We start from the raw sequence: 19145 nt of genomic DNA on the forward strand, positions 1-19145 counted from the left end.
TCTTAGGAAGCTCACTCTGCTGGGGCCAGGAATGCTGGTCTTCCCATGCCATTCTGCATCTGATTTTATCAAGATCTTACAGAGCAGTCAGTCCCTAAGGTGGCACTGAGGTTTGTTTCCTGTGAGCGCCACGCTTTCTCAGTCTCCCCCCGCCCCCTGCCCAGCTCTGCCCACTTGAGGGTAGGCTTGTAGACTGGGAGCTGATGCTTCTGGAGCTGCAGACCTGGGCTGCCTCTCTGGCCCACATCAGGGCATGCAAGGCAATGTTCTAGAAAGAGTTTGAGCTTCGGAGTCAGACTGTGTTTAGATTCTTGATCTGCCACTTAACTGAGTGACCCTGAGCAGCCCTTCTCAACCCTGATCAAGCATGATCTAAACCCAACTCAGAGGTTTATTTTGGGAATTAAATGACATAGTGTAAGTCAAGTACCTTGCACGGTGCCTGGCATACAGTAGGTGCTCAATTAATGATAGTGACTACACAAATATGTATTGTTACCAATGCTCAGTTTCACTAAGGTTCATGAAGTTGACCTTGGAAACTTATAAACCTAATTTCCAAGTGCAGCAGCACAACTTTCTGCCACAAAGAAAGAAGCCAAGGCTGAGCCTGTTCCCGAGTCAGTCGTGAACTCCGCTGCGGAATCTACGCACAGCTCTGAAACGCTGGCTGCCTCCTCACTGCAGGAAGCCTTGTTTGGCGCTAAGGTTCCCTATGGGTTTTGTGATTCTTAGGCCAGGGGGGCAATACTTCATCCTGTGGCTAAAATGGAAACAACTGCTAATTCATACCCTTGAAAAAATTGGCTGCAAAGCCTGCTTTATTGATAGAGCCATCAGACACAAACTTCATCCACATTCTGTTGGAGCTGGACTTTACATCCTCTGGCTTCTCATAGCCACAGAAGTGGCCGATCAGGGCGCTCTCTTCCGCAGGGCCGTCGCGGATTTCCAGGTAGTCGTATGCACAACTGTCGTGTCTTTCGATCTAAACGGAGAAACGGAGACAACGTGAAAGACAGCAGCTTGGCCTTAAGGTTTTCAATTTAAGAAAGGAACCTAAATATCACTCTTGAAAATCTAACCAAGAGACAAAAGGACCCAAACATGTCCTGGGCTTTTCCAAGCTGTCTCCTACTTGTGCAAGTCGAGGATGAATCAAGCTGCAAAGAGATTAAGTCATGATAAACAGGGAAGAAAGATTCAACAAAACGCCCTGGGATCCCATTCTAGACGACTTCTGCTTCAATTATTCCCCCACCCTCTCCAGCAGCCTTCAGCAAGGAGGCAGATGTGATTTCAAAGCCTGCAGAGGCTCTGATAACCAGATGTCCTGGCAAAATGCATCATGGACTTGAAATGGCCTCTTAGGTTCCTGTTTTCAACCAAAAAAATGGAAACGTATCTTTATAGAGCACAGTGTCTAAGATCAGCAGTACTTACCTCAAAAGCTTGGAAGGTGAGCCCCACGTGAAATCCCTCCGAAACCGTAATCCTCCAAACACATTCCTTGGAAGGTCTGTAGTCATCCGGGTAGTTTGGGGATTGAATCTGACCGGCATCTTTGTTAATGTCTCCCCCACAGGTAGCTTTAGAAAAAGAGCCAGGAGGAAAGGGGGGTCCCTGGTCAGACCCTTACTAAGGAAGTACACCACTAGGTGGCTCCACTTGCCAACATTTTCATTTCCATTCAACCAAGACTGTGCCTCCGGGAAGGCATAACCTCATGTGTTTGCAACTCTGAATTTTTCTCATATAAAGAAAATAACTGTATAGAGCAATGGTTCTCTACCTTTGCTGTGCATCAAAATCACCTGGGAGATTTTTCAAACTATGGGAGCCAGGGCCACATCCCAAGAAGTTCTGATCAAGTGTGTCTGGGTGATCACCGGGGGTTTGAGATCCCCCAGTGATTCTGATGCAGAGGGTGGAGGTCTCTGGTACAGAGTGATGTGTACACACGCACACGCACGCTATTTCCTTTATAAAAACAAAGCTCTGGCCTCTCCAAAATTACAATTTAAGTCCCTAAGGGGCCTTAATAACTATTTAGTGTTTTCCTTTGGGTGGAGGGCGGGCACAGGGGTAACTAGCCAGAGAAACCCAATATGTGGAACAAACAGAAGCAGAATTGCCCTGGTGGCAGCTGCCTAGAGCCCAGACCTATTGGTTCCCTCAACTCAACCACGATGATGGCCTCAGAGGCCCTTCCAAGAAATGTAGCTGGAAATTCCTTGACATTGTCCAAAGTCCTCTTTTCACAAATGTGACTCAGAGAGGTTTGGATTCTTTGCTCAGGCTCACACAGCTATTCAGAGGCTGCTTTCATTTCCAAAGTGTTCTATAACCCCCAACACAACACCATCCCCGCTGGGTGGTGACAGGTAGGTGGCGCCTGTCCTGAAGGGAGCCCAGCTAGCCTCTCAGCTTCCATAAGGTGGGAGAAGGGGACGGTGCTGCCCCACCCTCAGGGCTCCGGCAGCTGCCACACGTGCAAGGGTGGGAAGGGACACCGGCTGCATGTGAAGGACTGAGGCACATCAGGAACCACGCCGGCGGCTCCTCTCATCATGAACAAACCTTCATACACCGCGAAGAAGCCCTTGCCCAGGATGTTGCTGCTGCTTCGGAATTCCACCCAGAGCCGGCTGTCTGTGGAGATGAGCGGCTCCGGGACTTTGTCGCCACAAAATCTACCTGGGGAGCGGAAAAGAACGGTCAGGCTGCTGGCGGACAGGACGGAGGGACTCAGTGCAGGCAGAGAGAGAGCAGTGTTGCTTCAAATGCAGTTCAAGGTGAGCAGTCCTCGCTGGGCAACTCATCCTGTAGCACATACGGGATTAAAAGCTGGGATGGAAACAGTCACACGCCTGTATGCCTCCTTCAGGAGAGTCTCAGACGCCCATCGATCAAATACCCTGCGTGTGGCCCAGGCACCCCCTCCCCTACCAGTGGGTCTTGTTGAGGTGCTGAGGGGGATGAGGACGTCCCAGCAAGGCCAGTGGTGGGATGGTGGTCTGAGCGAGTGGTGAGTGTCCTCCCTGGTATTTCTATTACATATACACCCTTCTATTCGGGGAGCATGCCTTATGCCTTCCTTGTCTCGGGGAAGGGTGGCCAGAGGACACGTGATGACAAAATCAGTTCTTGGCTTTTGAATTCCACAAGTCTGGCCACAATACCAAAGATTTGGGAAAATACACAGTGAATAAGAGCACATTTCCCCTGCCTTGTAGTCTTAGAAAGATTCCTAGGATGGAGGAGCAAATCCTCTCCTAGAGGGAGAGAAGATTGGAGAGGGCACCATGGAACCTCCGAAAGGACCCTGTGCCCTGGGTGGAGAAGGTTGATAGAGACCCCAAGGAGGTTTAAGGAGCTGGGAGAAGCAGAGAGCTGTGCCCCCAGGGCAGTCCCTGGCACAGCCTGGAGGGGCAACAAGACCCTGGATTCCCCATGTCCCACCTGGGGTCAGAACAGGAGTGTCTGTGTGTTTTCGTAAGACATTAGGCCAGGAGACTGGCATGCAGAGTTCTTCAGGGAAAGCGGGACACGACGGCAGCAACAGGACTCCTGGGAGGGGATGGAAGCGACTTTCCCATAGCCCAGAGGGCCTGGGGAGCCATAGCACGTCTCCCATAGAACGTCTTCTAGGGAGATGTGGACTTGGTACCAATCTGAACTGGCCTAGGGCAGAGCCAAGGAGGAGGCACCGCAGCCACTGAGGTGGACAGAGGACTGGAGACAAGAGGGGGATGAGGACATCCCAGCAATGCCAGTTGGGATGGCAATGTGCCAGACACCATGCCCTGGCACAGTGTGCCCCCCACTGGCACCCTGTGGGAAAAACCACAAATTGACTGTAATTAAGTTCCCACTACCTGATGGAAAGGGGCTCATAATTGCTACTGAACTTGTGGTATTGAACATACAAATAAATGTGTATTTCTTAGACACTTGGGTACATTGTGTGAAATTTGGACCTTTTACGGAGGAAAAGGGGGAAGGCCAGGCCTTCCCAGGACATGGTCATCCTTGGCCATATAATTTCCAATGCCACATAAGGATGGCAGCCAGGGCAAGAACGGGGGTGGGGTGGGAGATGGACTGAGTCATACTCATCATCAGCTCACAACACAGACCAGCCAGGGTCTCTCGGAACGGAAAGCGTCCGCGGCTCCACCAAGCGCTGACTGTGTGAGTCACTCGAGAATCCATTTAACATGGGGGGGAGGGGGAGTGACGGTTAATGGGTATGGGCTTTCTCTGGGGGATGATGAAGATGCTCTCAGACTGTGGTGGCTGTACAGCTCTGTGAGCACACTGAAACCACTGACTTACGTGCGCTAATGATGAGATGTATTATGGTGCATGAATTTTATCTCCAAAAAATGTTTTAAAGTCCATTTGACAGATGTTTAGTGGGTATCCTCTTATGGCCAGCACTGTGTTAGCCACTGGATCGACCCCTTGAAGCTGTAACGCTGCTCTGCCCTTCTGAGAACTGGGGCGGGGGGCTGAGACTGGGGGAGTAATAAATGTCACTACAGACACTACCTAGTGGCCAACTGTGGTCGACATTCTTTGGGGAGACACAGGGGTAGAGGTTGCTAATCTTCCATTTCCTTCTGATTCTGGTTGCCTGTAGCCTTTCGGATTTGGAGAGCTTAATATTAAGGGAGATGAGCTAAAACTGCTGTTGAGAATTGGGCAAGGAAAAATCCATCAGAAGTCTATACACTTCCAATAACGGTTCCTCGGGCATGGCCAACTAGTATCAATTAGTTCTTGGAAAACAGCATGTAAGCCTGGGGAAGTATTGCTCACGAGTGAGAAGACGGAGCCACTGAACAGCAGTGAAGCAATGACGGTTCACAAAAGGAACTCTCTTAGCCAAACCGAGTTTCAAGTCCAAATTTCTCCTTTTAAAACCCCAGCTGTCACAGCCGCTGGGGAAGTTTTCAAAAGAGAAAGGGACTTCCACCACCTTGCTGCCTAAGAAACCACGCACCCATGGGCCACAGGACCACCCGCCTCTGCTCCGTACCCCGGAGGAGACAGGAATTACCGGCTCAGGTGTGTTTTACTGCCTTGGCAGAGCTAGACTTGGTAGAATAAATTACAAATTATGTCTAAGCAACGTCTCCCCAGATCACCTTGTAATTCTTAACTAGAACCGTCTACATTGTCCCTGGACTGATGTCTCCAGATTCTCACCTTCACTGTAATGGTTCTGACAAAAGCTCCCTGTGGAATTGAACCAGACTATGCCAGATGCTGTCCTACACACTCTACATGGATTTTCTACTTGCCTCCCTACTACCTTCTGAAATAGGTGCTATTAGTAATCTCATTTCTGAAAAAACTGAGCTTTGGAGAATCTGAGCTGAGTTACACTCAGGATTGTAAGTGGCAGCAGGATTTGAACCTTGGCAATCATCAGTCTCACGCTCTTCATCATCATCACCATCACCGCCACCACCATCCAAAGGAACTCGTCTGTTTGAGGTGCAGTTCTGAACACTGCACCTTTTTTGGATCAGCAGACATCAAATCTGCTGTCTGGAATGTAATCACTATTCCCATTTCCCAATTTGGAAACAGACATATAGGAATGAAGATCAAAGACTCAAACCATAAAGCAAACTTGTGGCAACACCAGGCTGGCCAGTTTGATTCATGCCATCGGTTCTGCTCACTTGGGGGGCCGCCCCTGCCCAGGGAGCCCTTAGTAGAGGAGCCACGCGACACTGATTGGCCAGCCTGGCCTTTCTGAACTTCCCTCCCCACTTCAGGGAAGGCGGAAGAAAAGCCTTTGTGTGCGTTGTGGTGGGACAGAATGCCCGAGGACCGTTCTGCCTACAAAAGTGCATTGTTAGAGTAATTCCTCTAGCAGAAATAAGGGAGGGGAATCCAATTAACAGGCCAGTGTTTCAGATTACTGGATGGTTCTGTATGCGGCCACCTTCCTCCCCTCTTTAGGTGCAATCTCCTCAGTGACCCCCGACACTGAAAAAAACAACCTGCTATCTTTAAGCAGCCGTGAAATGTTCTCAATCTACTTACATTTCCCTTTAATCACTATGTGAAAAGCTGGGCCCCAAACACCCTTCTCCCAAGGAGACTAGCAGGCTGGAGAGAAAATGGACTAGAGAAAAGGTGTCAGATTCCTAAACTGAAATCTGGTTCCTGCCTTTGGAGGAGGAGTTTAATAAGGATATCAAGAAGAGGAAATGCAGATGAGGACACTACAAGTGGACTCCATGGGGAGTCATAAAGGGTTCATTCATAAAAAGTTATGCGTCCATTATGCCTGGATTTTCACACACTGCCCTGGGAAAATATGCGATGCACAGTTTTTCAGAGCAAGATGCATACTTTCACAATCTGCCCTAATCCGCTCTCTCTCCTGCCAAAGGGGCATTGACCTGCCTCCTCCCGGCAGATTTCATGGCACTGACCCCTCCCAGGGACCAGCTCGGCCCACACAATGCACTTGTTCCAAACACAAAAGTTCACTAACAACTGCATTTGGAAACATCAGAGCAGGCCAAATAGTTGGCAAAGGAGAACTCCTGCAAATGAAGAATGACGGTTACAGGCGCTGGGCCATGCCTTGGCTACAGCACACTCGGTGCGCGCACGCACACACTCTCTCTCTCTCTCTCTCTCTTTCTCTCTCTCTCTCTCTCTCTCACATCCACACACTCTCACATACACATACACACACTCACTGCAAAAGTGTGTAAAATATAAGCAAAACAAAAAAAAAACCCAAACAAAAAACCATCATGGATAATGACGAACAGCAAAAGCTCCACCCAATCACTGAACGTGTGATCAGAGTTCCCAGGATCTGCAGCGAGAAAATTCTTGTTTCAAGTTCAAGGAACAGCTGGAAATCCCTCTGCCTGTGCCCATTTTCAGGAGCATGCCTTGGCCCTCTCCATGGAACTTTAGGAACAGAGAGCTTCCCCCTCCTGAGCTTTTTAAAGTCTATCACATTCCCTGGGGGGTATAGGGTTGCCAGATTTAGCAAACAAAAATACAGGAAGCCCAGTTAAATTTGAATTTCAGATAAACAACGAATCATGGCAGTCCTATGGGGAGCCCCTTCTAGATTCAGCAGTCCCCTTGCCCCATCAGCTGGGCATCTAAGTTCTGACCTGATCTCAGCCACCAGCAGGCTGTGTGGCCTTAGCGAGTTGGTTTTGCACTTGGGGAGTGCGGTTTTCTCATGAAGGTGTGTGATTAAGTGACTCTAAGGTCCCCGAGATTCCATGTTATCATGAAACTCCTCCCAAACAGTTTCTTTTATTAATTATAAAATAATATCTGAATGCATTCTTGTAAAAGAGCCAAATAATCCAGAAGTATACACACCAAACCATGAGGTTGCCCCCCACCCTGTGCTTCCTTTCTCAGAGTGCAAGGGCGCTCATCAAAACTTCTTTACAAATTCCTGTCTATTTGTACCTTTAGGAATTTAAACTCATGGCCCTCTGGACTGAGTGGGCTTGTGTGCCTTTCTCAGTGGTAGCTGATCTGGCTGAGACCCTTTGGCCATACAGAAGCTTAGTACCTGCCAGGCCCCCCTGGGTCCAGCCAGACCCTCTGTCCCCGTCTCTTCCGATCTACCCCAGAATCTGAAACGAAGCTGGGCTCAGTCTGGCAGTGAAACTCCCCACCTTAGCTCTCTCCCTTCTTTCCGGCCTCCATCTTTGGTCAGTTGTCCTAATAGCAGCTCACACTCAGGCCAGTCATTCGAAGCATAACAAGTATGGCTTTTCTGCCTACGTGAAGACATGCCAGGGACAAAGTCTGCACCGCGAACTTACGCTGGTCCAACTCAGAAGCCCACCCTGAATAGCACTCTAAAAATGAGAACAACCCACTCTAAGCGGACACCCTCCCAGCTGGCCCCTTATGACTCTGCTTCTCATTCTGGCTCCACCATGGTGGACATTTCTGGGCCAAACGAGTCCCCATGTCCGTTGTCCTAACACTGATGCCATTTGTCCTCTATATGACGGTAATCTTCCCTGGTCACCCTGAGAGACCTGCCCCTGGTGACCAATCCTGAGTGAACTGACTTTTCTCTTTATGCCACCTGCCTACCTTCTCTCACTCAAAGGTCCACCTGCCTTTTCATGGATGAGTTCAAGCACTGTTCATCTCCCCCAAAGAATACACGCTCATCATAGAGAAATTGGAAAATATAGCTAAACCAAGAACAACAACAGAATAATTTTAAAAAATACTCCATCATCCTGAAATAACCACTGCGTGTTATTTATTTATATGTCTTGTTTTACTGAATATTTATATTGTAGACCACAAAATGGTTTCTTCCAGTCAAATCCAGGCTGCACAATGTTTTCAGTAATTTTGTTTTGGGTAATTTGAGTCGGGATATTTACTGTTCAGTTTGCCACACTCCCTGTCACTTCTTACTTTATTATACCAGCCCCGTCTCACTCATTTACACCTTATACCCGAAGGCATCTGGTTTTGCAACGCCTGCATCGATATACAAGTGTATTTTTGTTAAAACGGAATCCTACGTGTTGCATATCCTATTTTGCAACACCTTTTGTGTAGCAATGTACAATGAACATCTTTCTGTATCAATAAATAGCCCCCTCCAACTTTATTTTTAACGGCTGGATAGTTTTTCATTGAAAAGATGTATTATAATTTATTCATCTAACCCCTACTGTTGAATATTTAAATTGTTTTCAATGTTTCCTGCTTCACTGAACATCCCTGTAGTGAGAGCTTTGCACACTTTCTTAATTAGTTCCCTAGGATAAATTCTAAGAAGTGGAACGGCTGGGTCAAAGAGTATTCGCAGTTTTAAAAGCTTTTAACATGTGCGGCCAAATGGAGTGTTCAGAGTTTTACAATGACACCGACCCGTGAGAGCTTCCTGTGACTGGCGGGATGGACCCTTCCAGATATTAACAGCATCGCAGACAGCATCTGAGCACTCCTTTCTTAAGGCTTTCTGAAGTCAACTCACCCAACAGGGGGGCTTTTCTCCAATAACCATCCCGGACCTCCACGTAGTCGTACCAGCACAGGCGGCTTTTAAACAAATCCATGGATGTGAAGTTTAAGGCGATCTGCAAAGAGTTACCGTAAAGTGAGTTTTGGCAGCCAAGCCTGAGGAGTTTTGAAGATACGTCTGGCATAGCGGTGTTCTCACGTTACCCTTTAGCATACAGAGCTTTCAGACCACAGTAGGAGTGTCCTCTCAAAAGCACATTCACAGGAAACCTCATGACATTCAATAATAAACCTTAAACAGGATGGGGAATAAACAGAGGAGATGGGTTCTTTGGTTCTGTCTGGGGAATAACTTGGGCTTTTGAAGTCACTTGGTGGTTTATAGAAAGCAAGATGCATTAAAAAGACTGGTCGGGATGCGCTGAGACTGGGGATTTGGAAGGAGGTAAGAGGTCAATGGAGTTTAGAGATACGAAAAGATCTTAAAACATCATCAATCATTCCAAAGGGTTTGGGGTGAACCCGAGTGCATCCGAGCACCTCTGTGATCAGTGTTCCCCTGGCCATGACCTCACTCTTCTGAGGTGTGGTGTATCTAACAGCCTTCCTACAGTTAGTCCGTTCATTCATTTATTCATTCATTCCACCATTGTTAGTTGACCCACTGTGTGCCAGTCTGTGTTGGCCAATCAAGATAGAAAGATCAGTAAGACAGAGTACTTGCCTTTAAGGAGCTCAGAGAATGAGGGAAGGGCAGATGTGCCAAGCCAATGAGAACACTATGGAATAAATGCTGAGAAGAAAGGGATGGACAGAAAGGCACTCTGGAGCCCCAAGGAAGGAGAACTAGATTCTGCCCGGGAAAATCTGGAGAAGGCTTCTCGGAGGAGGTGGCATTTAACCTTAGGAGAATAGGGGTCCAGGGGCCAGAGAAGGAGGGCCAGACAGAATTCTGATGCAAGGGACTGACACGAGCAGTGCAAGGAGATGTCTGGGGAGCCGCGCCATGCATCTAGCAGGGTCATTGTGCGCATGTCTGGAATGAGGGGGCAGAAGAGGTGAGGAGGAGTGAAGGCTGGGGAGGGGGGTTCCGAGGGGCTGGGAAGGAAGGTTTCCAGTCCCTCTGGACACACTTGAGGCCATTCAGTGGTGCCCCTGCCCACAAGCAGTGGAGGGGAGGGGGGGCCCTACAGACTTGCACCCCTTCCAACTCAGACGGCCCAGACCGAGGTCAGGTTTGCTCTCTCCCTTCAGCCCCCTTCAAGCCCCGCCATGCAACGTGCCCGGGATTGTCTGGCTGCAGCTCCCAAGTGGGCTCCCTGCCCGTCCTCGGCGTGTACCCTGCCCGCCGTCTCTCAGCCCTTTCGCTCTCCAGAGTCCCCTGAAGTGCCCTGCCCCAGCTCCTGCACCTCTGACCCTATCTATGGCTTTTCCCACTCGGGGGGGACCTTGCTATCGGGCAGTTCATCTTTTTCTAGCGTCTTCACTCTCCTCCCTCTGCTGGCCACTTTCTTTTCTATTCTTACAGCCCTGGGTCCCACTGTCTCTAAGTAAACCCCTTAGGCTGGAGGGCTGTGGGTCAAAGTTTGCAGTGCCCTCCCGGCCACATCGAAAGGACTTAGTTCTTTGTCCTTGTTCTCTGGCCCCTCTGCTTTGAACCTCTCCTCTCTGGTTTCCACCACACTCTGTCCACTGTTCTTTCTCCTCGGCTGGCTCCCGTCCTCCCCGCTCCCCTTCTGAGGTAAGGACACCTCAAAAGAAAGCATTGTCCTCCCAGCTTCCCTGTCTGTAGGTGACGTCCTCGCCCCGATCACTGAGGTGCTGTACCTTGGGGTTAGCTCTCCTTGGCCTCTATTGCTTATCCCAGGGCTGACGGACTTTCTTCCTTTGAGATGTCTGAGTTCCCGCTCCAGGTCAGTCTCGCTGCCCCTTCAACAGCCCTGCCTGCATTGTTCCTGCTGAGATGATTCCGGAACCCCTCCCTGCCGTGCCCCCGTCCATTCTGCACACTAGGTCTTCTGGATCAATCTTGCACTTACAGCTCATGTCTACCAGATCCCTCCTGTGCTCAGAAAACTTCAGCAGCTCCCTATGCCCCCATCTCATAAATTAAGCTCTGATTACTTTCCAGAGCCTCCAGCACCCATCCCATGTGACCTTATTTCCTGGCGCACCCTGATATATCCATGCTAATAAGACCCTCCCATGCCTGGATAGGGGGCCCCTCCCTCCCCCCGAGTCCTTCCCTGATTTCCCAGATGGATATGATCTTTCCCTCTTTGGAACTCCTCCCTCCCTATCTTAGAGTGACTCTAGAGCAGGCATTTTAGAGGCAGGCAGATCTGGATTTCCTCCCAGCTCTACCCTTCCTGGCTCTGGAATCTTGGGAAAATACTTGTCCTCTTGGGCCTTTAGCTTCCTTGTCTGGAAAGAAACATGCACACCATTGGGCTGTTGAGGGGACTGCACGAGAAACTGTACATGGCATGTGCAGTGCTATGCCTGGCACGTAACAGACACTTGATGAATGGCGATTTAAAACATCAAGCCACACTGAACGTACACTTCATGCACCATGAACCGGACACACAAAGTGCTCTTCACACAGGCTGCCCATCTTGAGTGTGTCCACTGGCTCCCTTGTTCAGGTCTCAGGACAAGGAGCACCGTCTTCCACAAAGCCCTGTGATCTCCTAGGAGATGAAGTCAGTACCAGAAAATAACTGGCCAGCTTACCTGCTGTGTTGTAGTGTGTGTGTGTGTGTGTGTGTGTGTGTGTGTGTGTGTGTGATGTCACTTTTCTTTCAACCTGCTTGTGGATTAGAATCACCTCAGAAGTTAAAAAGATACCAGTGCCAAGCAAATGCCCCTCCTTCAATTAAATGAGACTCCCTAGGGGTGAAGGGCGGACCCCAACTAAACTCTAAGTCCCTTGAAGACAGGGGCTGTATTTAGATTTCTTTCGTCTCTCCTGCGGTGCTAGCATTCAGGTGCAAGGGCTCGGTAATCCTTGCTAACTGGCTGCAATGTAATTCTTCAGCCTTTGCTTTTTAAAATTTCAGAAAGGAAATGTTATTACAACTTCCTTGGTAACACGTTCACGATCTGAATGAACGGATAATTATTCAGGCTAATTATTTAAGTATGTTAGTGAACCATAAAGACCATAGGGGAAGAGGTGATGAACAAGAGGTGAAACTCAAATCAGTCAAGTTTGCTGATGACCAGCAGCTCTGGGGAAGGCTGGGTGGGTGAAGCAGAAGTTGAAATAATTGGTTTTGGAATTTCAATGATATATTCTCCCTGTCCCCAGTCAGCAATAATAATTAAGGCTTGGTGAATCTCATGCAGTTCAAACAGATCACAGAGCCTCTGCTATTCAGGGCAATTCAACAATTTAGGGATTGCCAGATCCCTTCCTCCCCCTCCTCCTTCTTCCCTCCCATGGATGCCTCCTGCAGGCACAGGGACCTCATCTGCCCAAGGCAGACAGGTCTGAAGTTCCTCAGGCTCACGATGACAACCACACAGTCATAAATGCTTAGGGCCAGAGGAAGGATGTGTGCGTGTGGCTGTTGTGTGTGTGCGTGTGTGTGTGTGTATGTGTGCATGTGAGTATGTGTGTATGAATGCATGTTCAAATGTCTATCAGCCTGTCCCCTTTGAGGAATAATTTAGGATGATAGTTAAGCATTCAGGCTCTCAGAGTCAAATTGCCTGGGGTCAAACCCCAATACAACAAACTGAGTAGCCTTAAGCGAGTCCATTTCCTTAACTGCAAAGCGATGTGGTAATAGTGCCAATCACATGAAGCTGTTGTGAGGATTCAATGAGAGACTCCACACGATATGCTGAGAATAGCGCCCAGCCTGCAGAAAATGCTCACAATGGTCTAAGCCATTGTTTCTCTCTAGTTATCACAGTATATTTAACTCAACATTTAAGTGGACATCTTTTTTATAGTGATGAATTAGGAATATCTGAAGATTGGCTACAGGCACCTGAAAATCCAACACCTCCCACTGCACGCCCATTCAGCCGCTCATCCATCTACACATCCATTCAACAAATAATACTTATTGTATGACTCTGTGCCATGGGCTGTGTTGGGTGCTGAGGTGAACCACGTCTGTACTCAGTGAGCTTAGGGTCTAGAAAGGGGACGGCCAAATAGCCAGCAGCCATGATCCTGTGAGAGAAGCCACAACAGGATGACTGCAGGGAGACAGGCCCGAGGGGCAGAGATGCAAAAGTAGCTTCATCTAGGTTGAGACAACATGAAGAACCCTTGGCTTTGTAGTGAAGTGTAGGGAAAAATACAAGCTTCGAGGTGCAGAAGCCCCAGTTCCCAGTTCTATATCTTCCTCTGAATGTGGGCAATTTTAAAAATGTCTGGGCCTCGGATTCCTTGTTCAAATAATGGATATAAGGAGATGAACCCTGCAGAAAGGTTAAGAATATACCACCCCTGGACCAGGGCAAAAGAGACCCCTGAGCTGGGCTCAAGTTTAGAGGGTCATGGAATCTTCAGAACCAAAGGAATTGCCTACACAGAGTTTTCCCAGCTCCTAGACCGCACCTCAGGAGCCCAGGACCTTAGAATTCCCTGCCCCAATAGCCCTGAGGCCACTTCCAGGTGTACAAGGACCTCTGCCCTGGATCCATCCTCCCGAGCGTGGACAGCACACCTGCCCAGTCCACCTCCACTGGAGAAGGAGTCAAGAAACAGCTGTTTGCAAGGTAGGAGTGGAGGGTGCTTGGGATTGTGGGCTGGGGGTTGCCCTGGGTGCTCCTAGATGGAGCTGGGGCTGGGAAGAGGAAGAGGGGCCAGCCGTGTTTGGGGGCTAGCTCTCCCTGTAGTGCCACCTTCCAGAACAGCGCTCCGAGGTGTCAAGAAATTCTAAATTGGATCCTCACCTTCCAGGGCATCCTGATGGTGTATTTATCAAGGGAGGAGGGTGGCACCTACTTTGTTTTACATACTGTGAGCTTGATTTATAGCTCCTGTAGACATTTAGTACATAGGCCTCCATTTGTATGGGGGAGGCTGGTGGGAAAGTCCAGAAATCATGAACGTTAAGCAAGCTTGCCCAGTGACTGGCACATAGTAGGTGCTCATAACAGCTATTATTATTACTATTAATAATAATACTAGTTCCTCATGCCTCACCCAACTCAAAGAATGCGCTTTCATTTCCTGAGGTGGTTTCATACCTACCTTTTCCCCTGGAGTGACCGATATCCTCCAGACACAGTGGGAATAAGAAGGGTAGCCATTCGGGAAACCGGGTGCGGAAAAGTTTCCCGTCGTGTCCTGCAGGGTCTCTCCACATGCTGCACAAGCAAAACAAGACATGTGATCCAGGCATGTGCACACACTCCCCGCCCATGCAGCCCCCTGGACAGGGCTGCTGAGCAAATTCACCCCTTTACCAGCCAAAGCTCTCAGAACACCTTGGCAAAAAGCATGTCAGGCAGATTGACATTTTTCTGGCAAAATGTCAATAAAATAAAAGCAAATACATGTCAATAAAAGCAAAACTCGGGCCTGGGGGCCAAAAAGTAACACCCCAGGGGTTTCTTCTGAGCCTCTCAGGATTGAGTACAACCTAGAGGTTTGAATCTCAGCACTCTAGCCAGCTGTTTGGTGGTGGGCAAATATCCCAGCCTTGTTGGGCCTCAGTTTTCTTTTCTGTGAAATGGGTGGGACCTACCTAGAGGGTTAAAGAAATCATCTGCATTATATGAAATGGCTCAGTGCAGTGCTCAGCACACTGTGAGTTCCCCCCCTACATAGTGGCCGTTATAATTACTGCTAATAATATCTGTGGCAGAGAGAATACAAAAGTGCAAGCACATGGAGCAAAAAGAAAATGCTTTGAAATTTATTTCAGCTGTTAGTTGGAATCCTGTCTCTTCTTTTTCTGCTACCCACCTCTGAAAGAGCTACGGAATAGTCAAGAAAACAGAGGAAAATGACCAGAAGCACAGGAAGCTGGAATATTCTAGAGTAGGCTAGTCTGCCCTTGAATGTTTGAGGGTTGCCTGGAGTCTAGAACCTAGTCCTATGTATGTGAAAAATATTTCCCCTAATTTGTCCTCAAAAGAAAAGGTTATGCGTAACCTTTTGTATCCCCTCATCTCTAGGGATTCAGACCCCAAAGACAGGTACATCGGTTTGCTGAGTGCCCCTCCTTTCATGGGGCCACCTCCAGAGTGTGGGAAACACACTTCCTTACATTTCTTTTCCTACATGCAATTCAGCGTCTGCGCGGCAACCACCTTTGCTTTCAGTTACTACTTGAAACTATTTGAAGATGCAGTTTTTGGAGCTGCAGGAAGGAAGAGCTGGAGAATGGCCCATATCGGCCTCAGGAAATCCTGGATATCGGGGCTTCAATATCATGTTACCGAACAACTGCCAGGCATCATGAGGATTATGCCCAGCAGTGAACACCCTCGAGGGTTCCATGGAAATTATTTTAGAATAATCGTCAACGTTCTGCAAGAACACATACATTACTGCATGGCTCCATGGTATTTACCAGCTGCTTCCAATCCTTTCGGGAAGTAAGAAGCATATACATTATAACTAAATAAATACTATGGCATTTCCCAGGGAACGCTATAAGGTTCCTCTTTCAATTCAGCAAGGTTATATGATATGTGTATCCTGTATTTCAGCCCTAACATGCCCCCAGATGACTAATAGCTGGATGGGCTTATTTCCCAGAGTGTCGTGATGGAGCAGTCCCACACGGTCCTTTGAGCACCCCGTCCTTTGCACACGAGCTGGGGAAGCCAGAGACCTTTTCTGTGCAGGTGCAGGGCACAGATGGTCGGGGGGTCTCCCAGAACGGTGGCCTGGAGGGAAGCAGTGCCAGCACTGCGGTCCTTTAGGGGTCGAGTATGGTTGTCGCTTTGCGAGTGAGCGTGTGCTGCCGGCAGTGTCGTTTGAAAAAAAGCTGCGAGTCCAATTTTCTAAGATGGCCCCTATTCCAAATATTCTGTCCCATGATCGAACCACGTGTTTGGTCTGGGAGTTTGGAAAAGGTTGCTGGACCTTTTGGTAATGGAATTTCTTTCTTGCCCCCCAAACCACCAAATCGCCTTCTCACCCATCACTGGTAAAAACTTGGCTGCTGTCAAGGAGCGCTTTACACTGAAGCTCAGCAGCTTAAAGGGGCCAACGTGAGCTCCCCGCTGGGAGGCAAGGGGGGCGGGGGTGACAGTGCTGAAGGCAACGAGATGGAAGCAAAGAGGGCAAAGCCAAGGGGCGGGGGGTTTCGAACTGGCAGAGAAGCAGACATCTGCTTGGATCCAGTGTACCGTCCCATCTCCAATGGCAGAATACTGGCCACTGACTAGCACCCTGGATGGCTAGGAGAGCCCAAGCCCATAGAAACGATCTCATTTACAGCACTGAGATGCCCTCTGCCTTCCAGTGTTTGGGAAGCTGGCTTCTACCCTTTCAAAAGCATTCTCCTTCACTCTTTGCCTTTCTACAAAACCTGGGGTTCTTGTTTTACTAAACCCACGTCCCCTACTCCCATAGAAAGGAGAGTGCTTTGACCCCTATGGGAGGCACACCGCACTGGACTCCCGTTCACTACTGCACCACTACGCCTCTTCCTCTTCTGAACGTCAGGGCTTTGCCGGAGAATTCCAAAGCTTCCCACAAGTTAAGCTGTGGGCTCTACGACCTATTGTTTGCTTCACCACCTGCAGCCCCTCCACCGTTAGGCTTTCTGCACTGTCCAGCACCTCAGCACGCCAGGAATGACAACTGCCAAGGGGGAGACTCTTCATGTCCCCCAAGGAGTCTTCCCAGCACCAGGGATGTTTGCCTGTGGTGGTTGAGTTAAGTGGTCTCCATGGTGCTCTGGAGGCCCTGGAACCCCTGCGATTCAGTTACCTGGGCATTTGTACAGCTTCCTGGCTTGAGCTATGTCTCCCTGACTGAGCCGCACACGCTGGCCAATGGTTGGCCTGATGCCATTGTCGTCTCGACGGGGGAGGATGGTGTCTAAGAAAACTCCTCTACAGGAAGAAAGGAGAGAGCGAGAAAGGAGAACGAAAAGTCAAGGCTGTCAGGCTGTCCGCGTGGGGATTTCGAGTCTTCATTTCCTTTGCCCACAACCCCATGAACATTCCTACCCCCTGGCCTGCTCGCCCCAGGCTGACATGACTCATGACGTTGCCTCCCCTTGTGCTGGCATGTTAGCATTCCATTTCTTCAGCTGCCGGCTCCCTTTCCAATGGGAAAATGACTCTGCCAAGTTTAAAACTATGCCCTAGCCCAGTGGCCCTGAGGGCTTCCTTACTGAAGTGTACCGAGCATCTCCACAAAGGCCCTGACAGGTCCAGGCCGCAGGGCCCCCCCACTGCACAGCTGCAGGGAGCACCATTCAGAGAGACAACTGTGTGAGTGGCGCCCTCTGGAGTTGTGCGACGGGCAGCTCCCAAAATGGGTAAGTCTTGGAGAGGCTCCAGAGAAAGCTTGGGAACCAGTACAGTGTGAGGTTCTCAGGGGCTGGTCAGCAAGCGCTCGTTGATGAGTTGGTGAATGAAGCAGTTCAGGGTTTGGGGGCCTTAGCTGGCAAGAGGGATAATCAGACGGAAAACGGGATGAATGCAAAGAACAGGAGGTAGTCAAGAGAGCTCTGGCCTAGAGATTTCTGTGTAAGCCCTCACTGCCACCTGTAAGGCCTCACTTGCCTCGGACAAGTCCCTTCCCTCCCTGAGCCTCAGTTCACCCCTCTGAACAGTAAGAGATTGGCCTAGATGGTCATGGCAGCCCCTTCTAACGTTCATATCTCATTCTGCTCCAGTGGGAGTGAAACCTAAAAGGAGCAAAGCAGACGAATGTCCACCAGGATGCCTGGCGGGGTACTGGCTCTATTCACGCCTCCATTTGGTGGGTGTGGTTTACCCCCTGCCTGATCTTCCCACTCTGCTTCCAGACCCCCAACCTGGGACCTCTCCTGGAGGGTAGGGCCTTCCCTTGAAAGGACACCTTCTCCAGTTACCACCCTATTCCTTTCTGTCCCTTCTTAACCAAGTTTCTGGAAAGAATTGTCTCCATTCTCTGGCTGCCTACCTCACCTTCACTCCTCAATCCAACTGCGATCTGACCACGCCAGCAATGGTCCCCAGTCCCCGACCAACTGACAAGTCAGATGGCCCCTTGCCAATGCTCACCTGCCCTCTCGGCAGCACCGCCCCTTTGCTGGCCCCTCCTCTCTTGGACTCTCTTCTCCCTGGTTCCCAGGCACTGCTCTCTCTGAGCCGTAAGTTAGGATCTCTCCCTCTTCTGCTTCCCAGGAGTGCTATCCCTAGGGTTCCGCCCTCCCCCTCTTCTCTCCTCTCTCCTCTCTCTTGCTCCACTTGCTTCCCTGGGTTTTAACTGACACTTACAGGCTGACAGCTAATTCTCTGATTCCAGCTCTAGAACCATCTGCTAAGACAGAAGTCTGGTGACCGCTCCACTGCACTGTCCTTTGGAGCTCTTATATGCAACTCATTCAAAACCTAATGCATTCCGTCCTCCTGCTCCTTCCATGAATCTGTCTCCTGAGACTGAATCTGAAGGTGCCCTTGGCTCTGTCTTCTTCCTCCCACTCCCTTGTCAAAACTGGGAACCAGGACCTGTCCATGGCACCCTCTCTACATCCCCTGAATCTATGCCTTCCTCCTCATTCCAGACCACTGGTTTAGCAATCAGCATCCCCTTCCTGAACTCTCTTTCCAGTAGCTTCTCAACTGGCCTCCCCCCTGTAGACTCTGCCACCTCTGCTCTACCCTCCACAATGCTGCAACGTGATCATCCTGAAATGTAAGGACAGGCATGTGCCCGCTCTGCTTACGGGCCTTCGCCGACTTCCAATCACCACCTGGATCTCCAGGCCTGTGGCTCGCTGGCTTCTGCCTTTCTCTCCTGACACCTCCACCTCACTCGTTATCATAAGCAAGCTAGTACTCCTGCCAGCCCCAAAAATGCCCTTAAACAAGCTGTCCTCTGCCCAGGCTGCCCATCCCCCATCTTCTTGACCACTACCAAACTCCTGTTCATCCTCCAAAACACCACCAGATGGCTTTCCCTCTTAAAAGTCTTCCCAAGCCCTTTCTATCCCTCCCAT

The 19145-nt window shown here is 49.6% G+C and overlaps 1 protein-coding gene across 1 annotated transcript in view; it reads right to left on the reverse strand.

Annotated features, from left to right (window-relative positions):
• Nucleotides 1-19145, reverse strand: part of TLL2 (tolloid like 2) — a gene marked incomplete at both ends in the record, with an annotated part of 128604 nt that overhangs the window by 20438 nt on the left and 89021 nt on the right. The window contains 6 exons of the mRNA XM_082673563.1: nt 793-988; nt 1444-1589; nt 2581-2697; nt 9020-9122; nt 14225-14340; nt 16922-17046. Coding sequence (XP_082529689.1) covers nt 793-988; nt 1444-1589; nt 2581-2697; nt 9020-9122; nt 14225-14340; nt 16922-17046 — 803 coding nt within the window. The remainder of the gene's footprint in view (nt 1-792; nt 989-1443; nt 1590-2580; nt 2698-9019; nt 9123-14224; nt 14341-16921; nt 17047-19145) is intronic.

This window comes from Grampus griseus, assembly GCF_964374135.1.
Source record: "Grampus griseus genome assembly, chromosome: 16".
Lineage (NCBI taxonomy): Eukaryota > Metazoa > Chordata > Mammalia > Artiodactyla > Delphinidae > Grampus > Grampus griseus.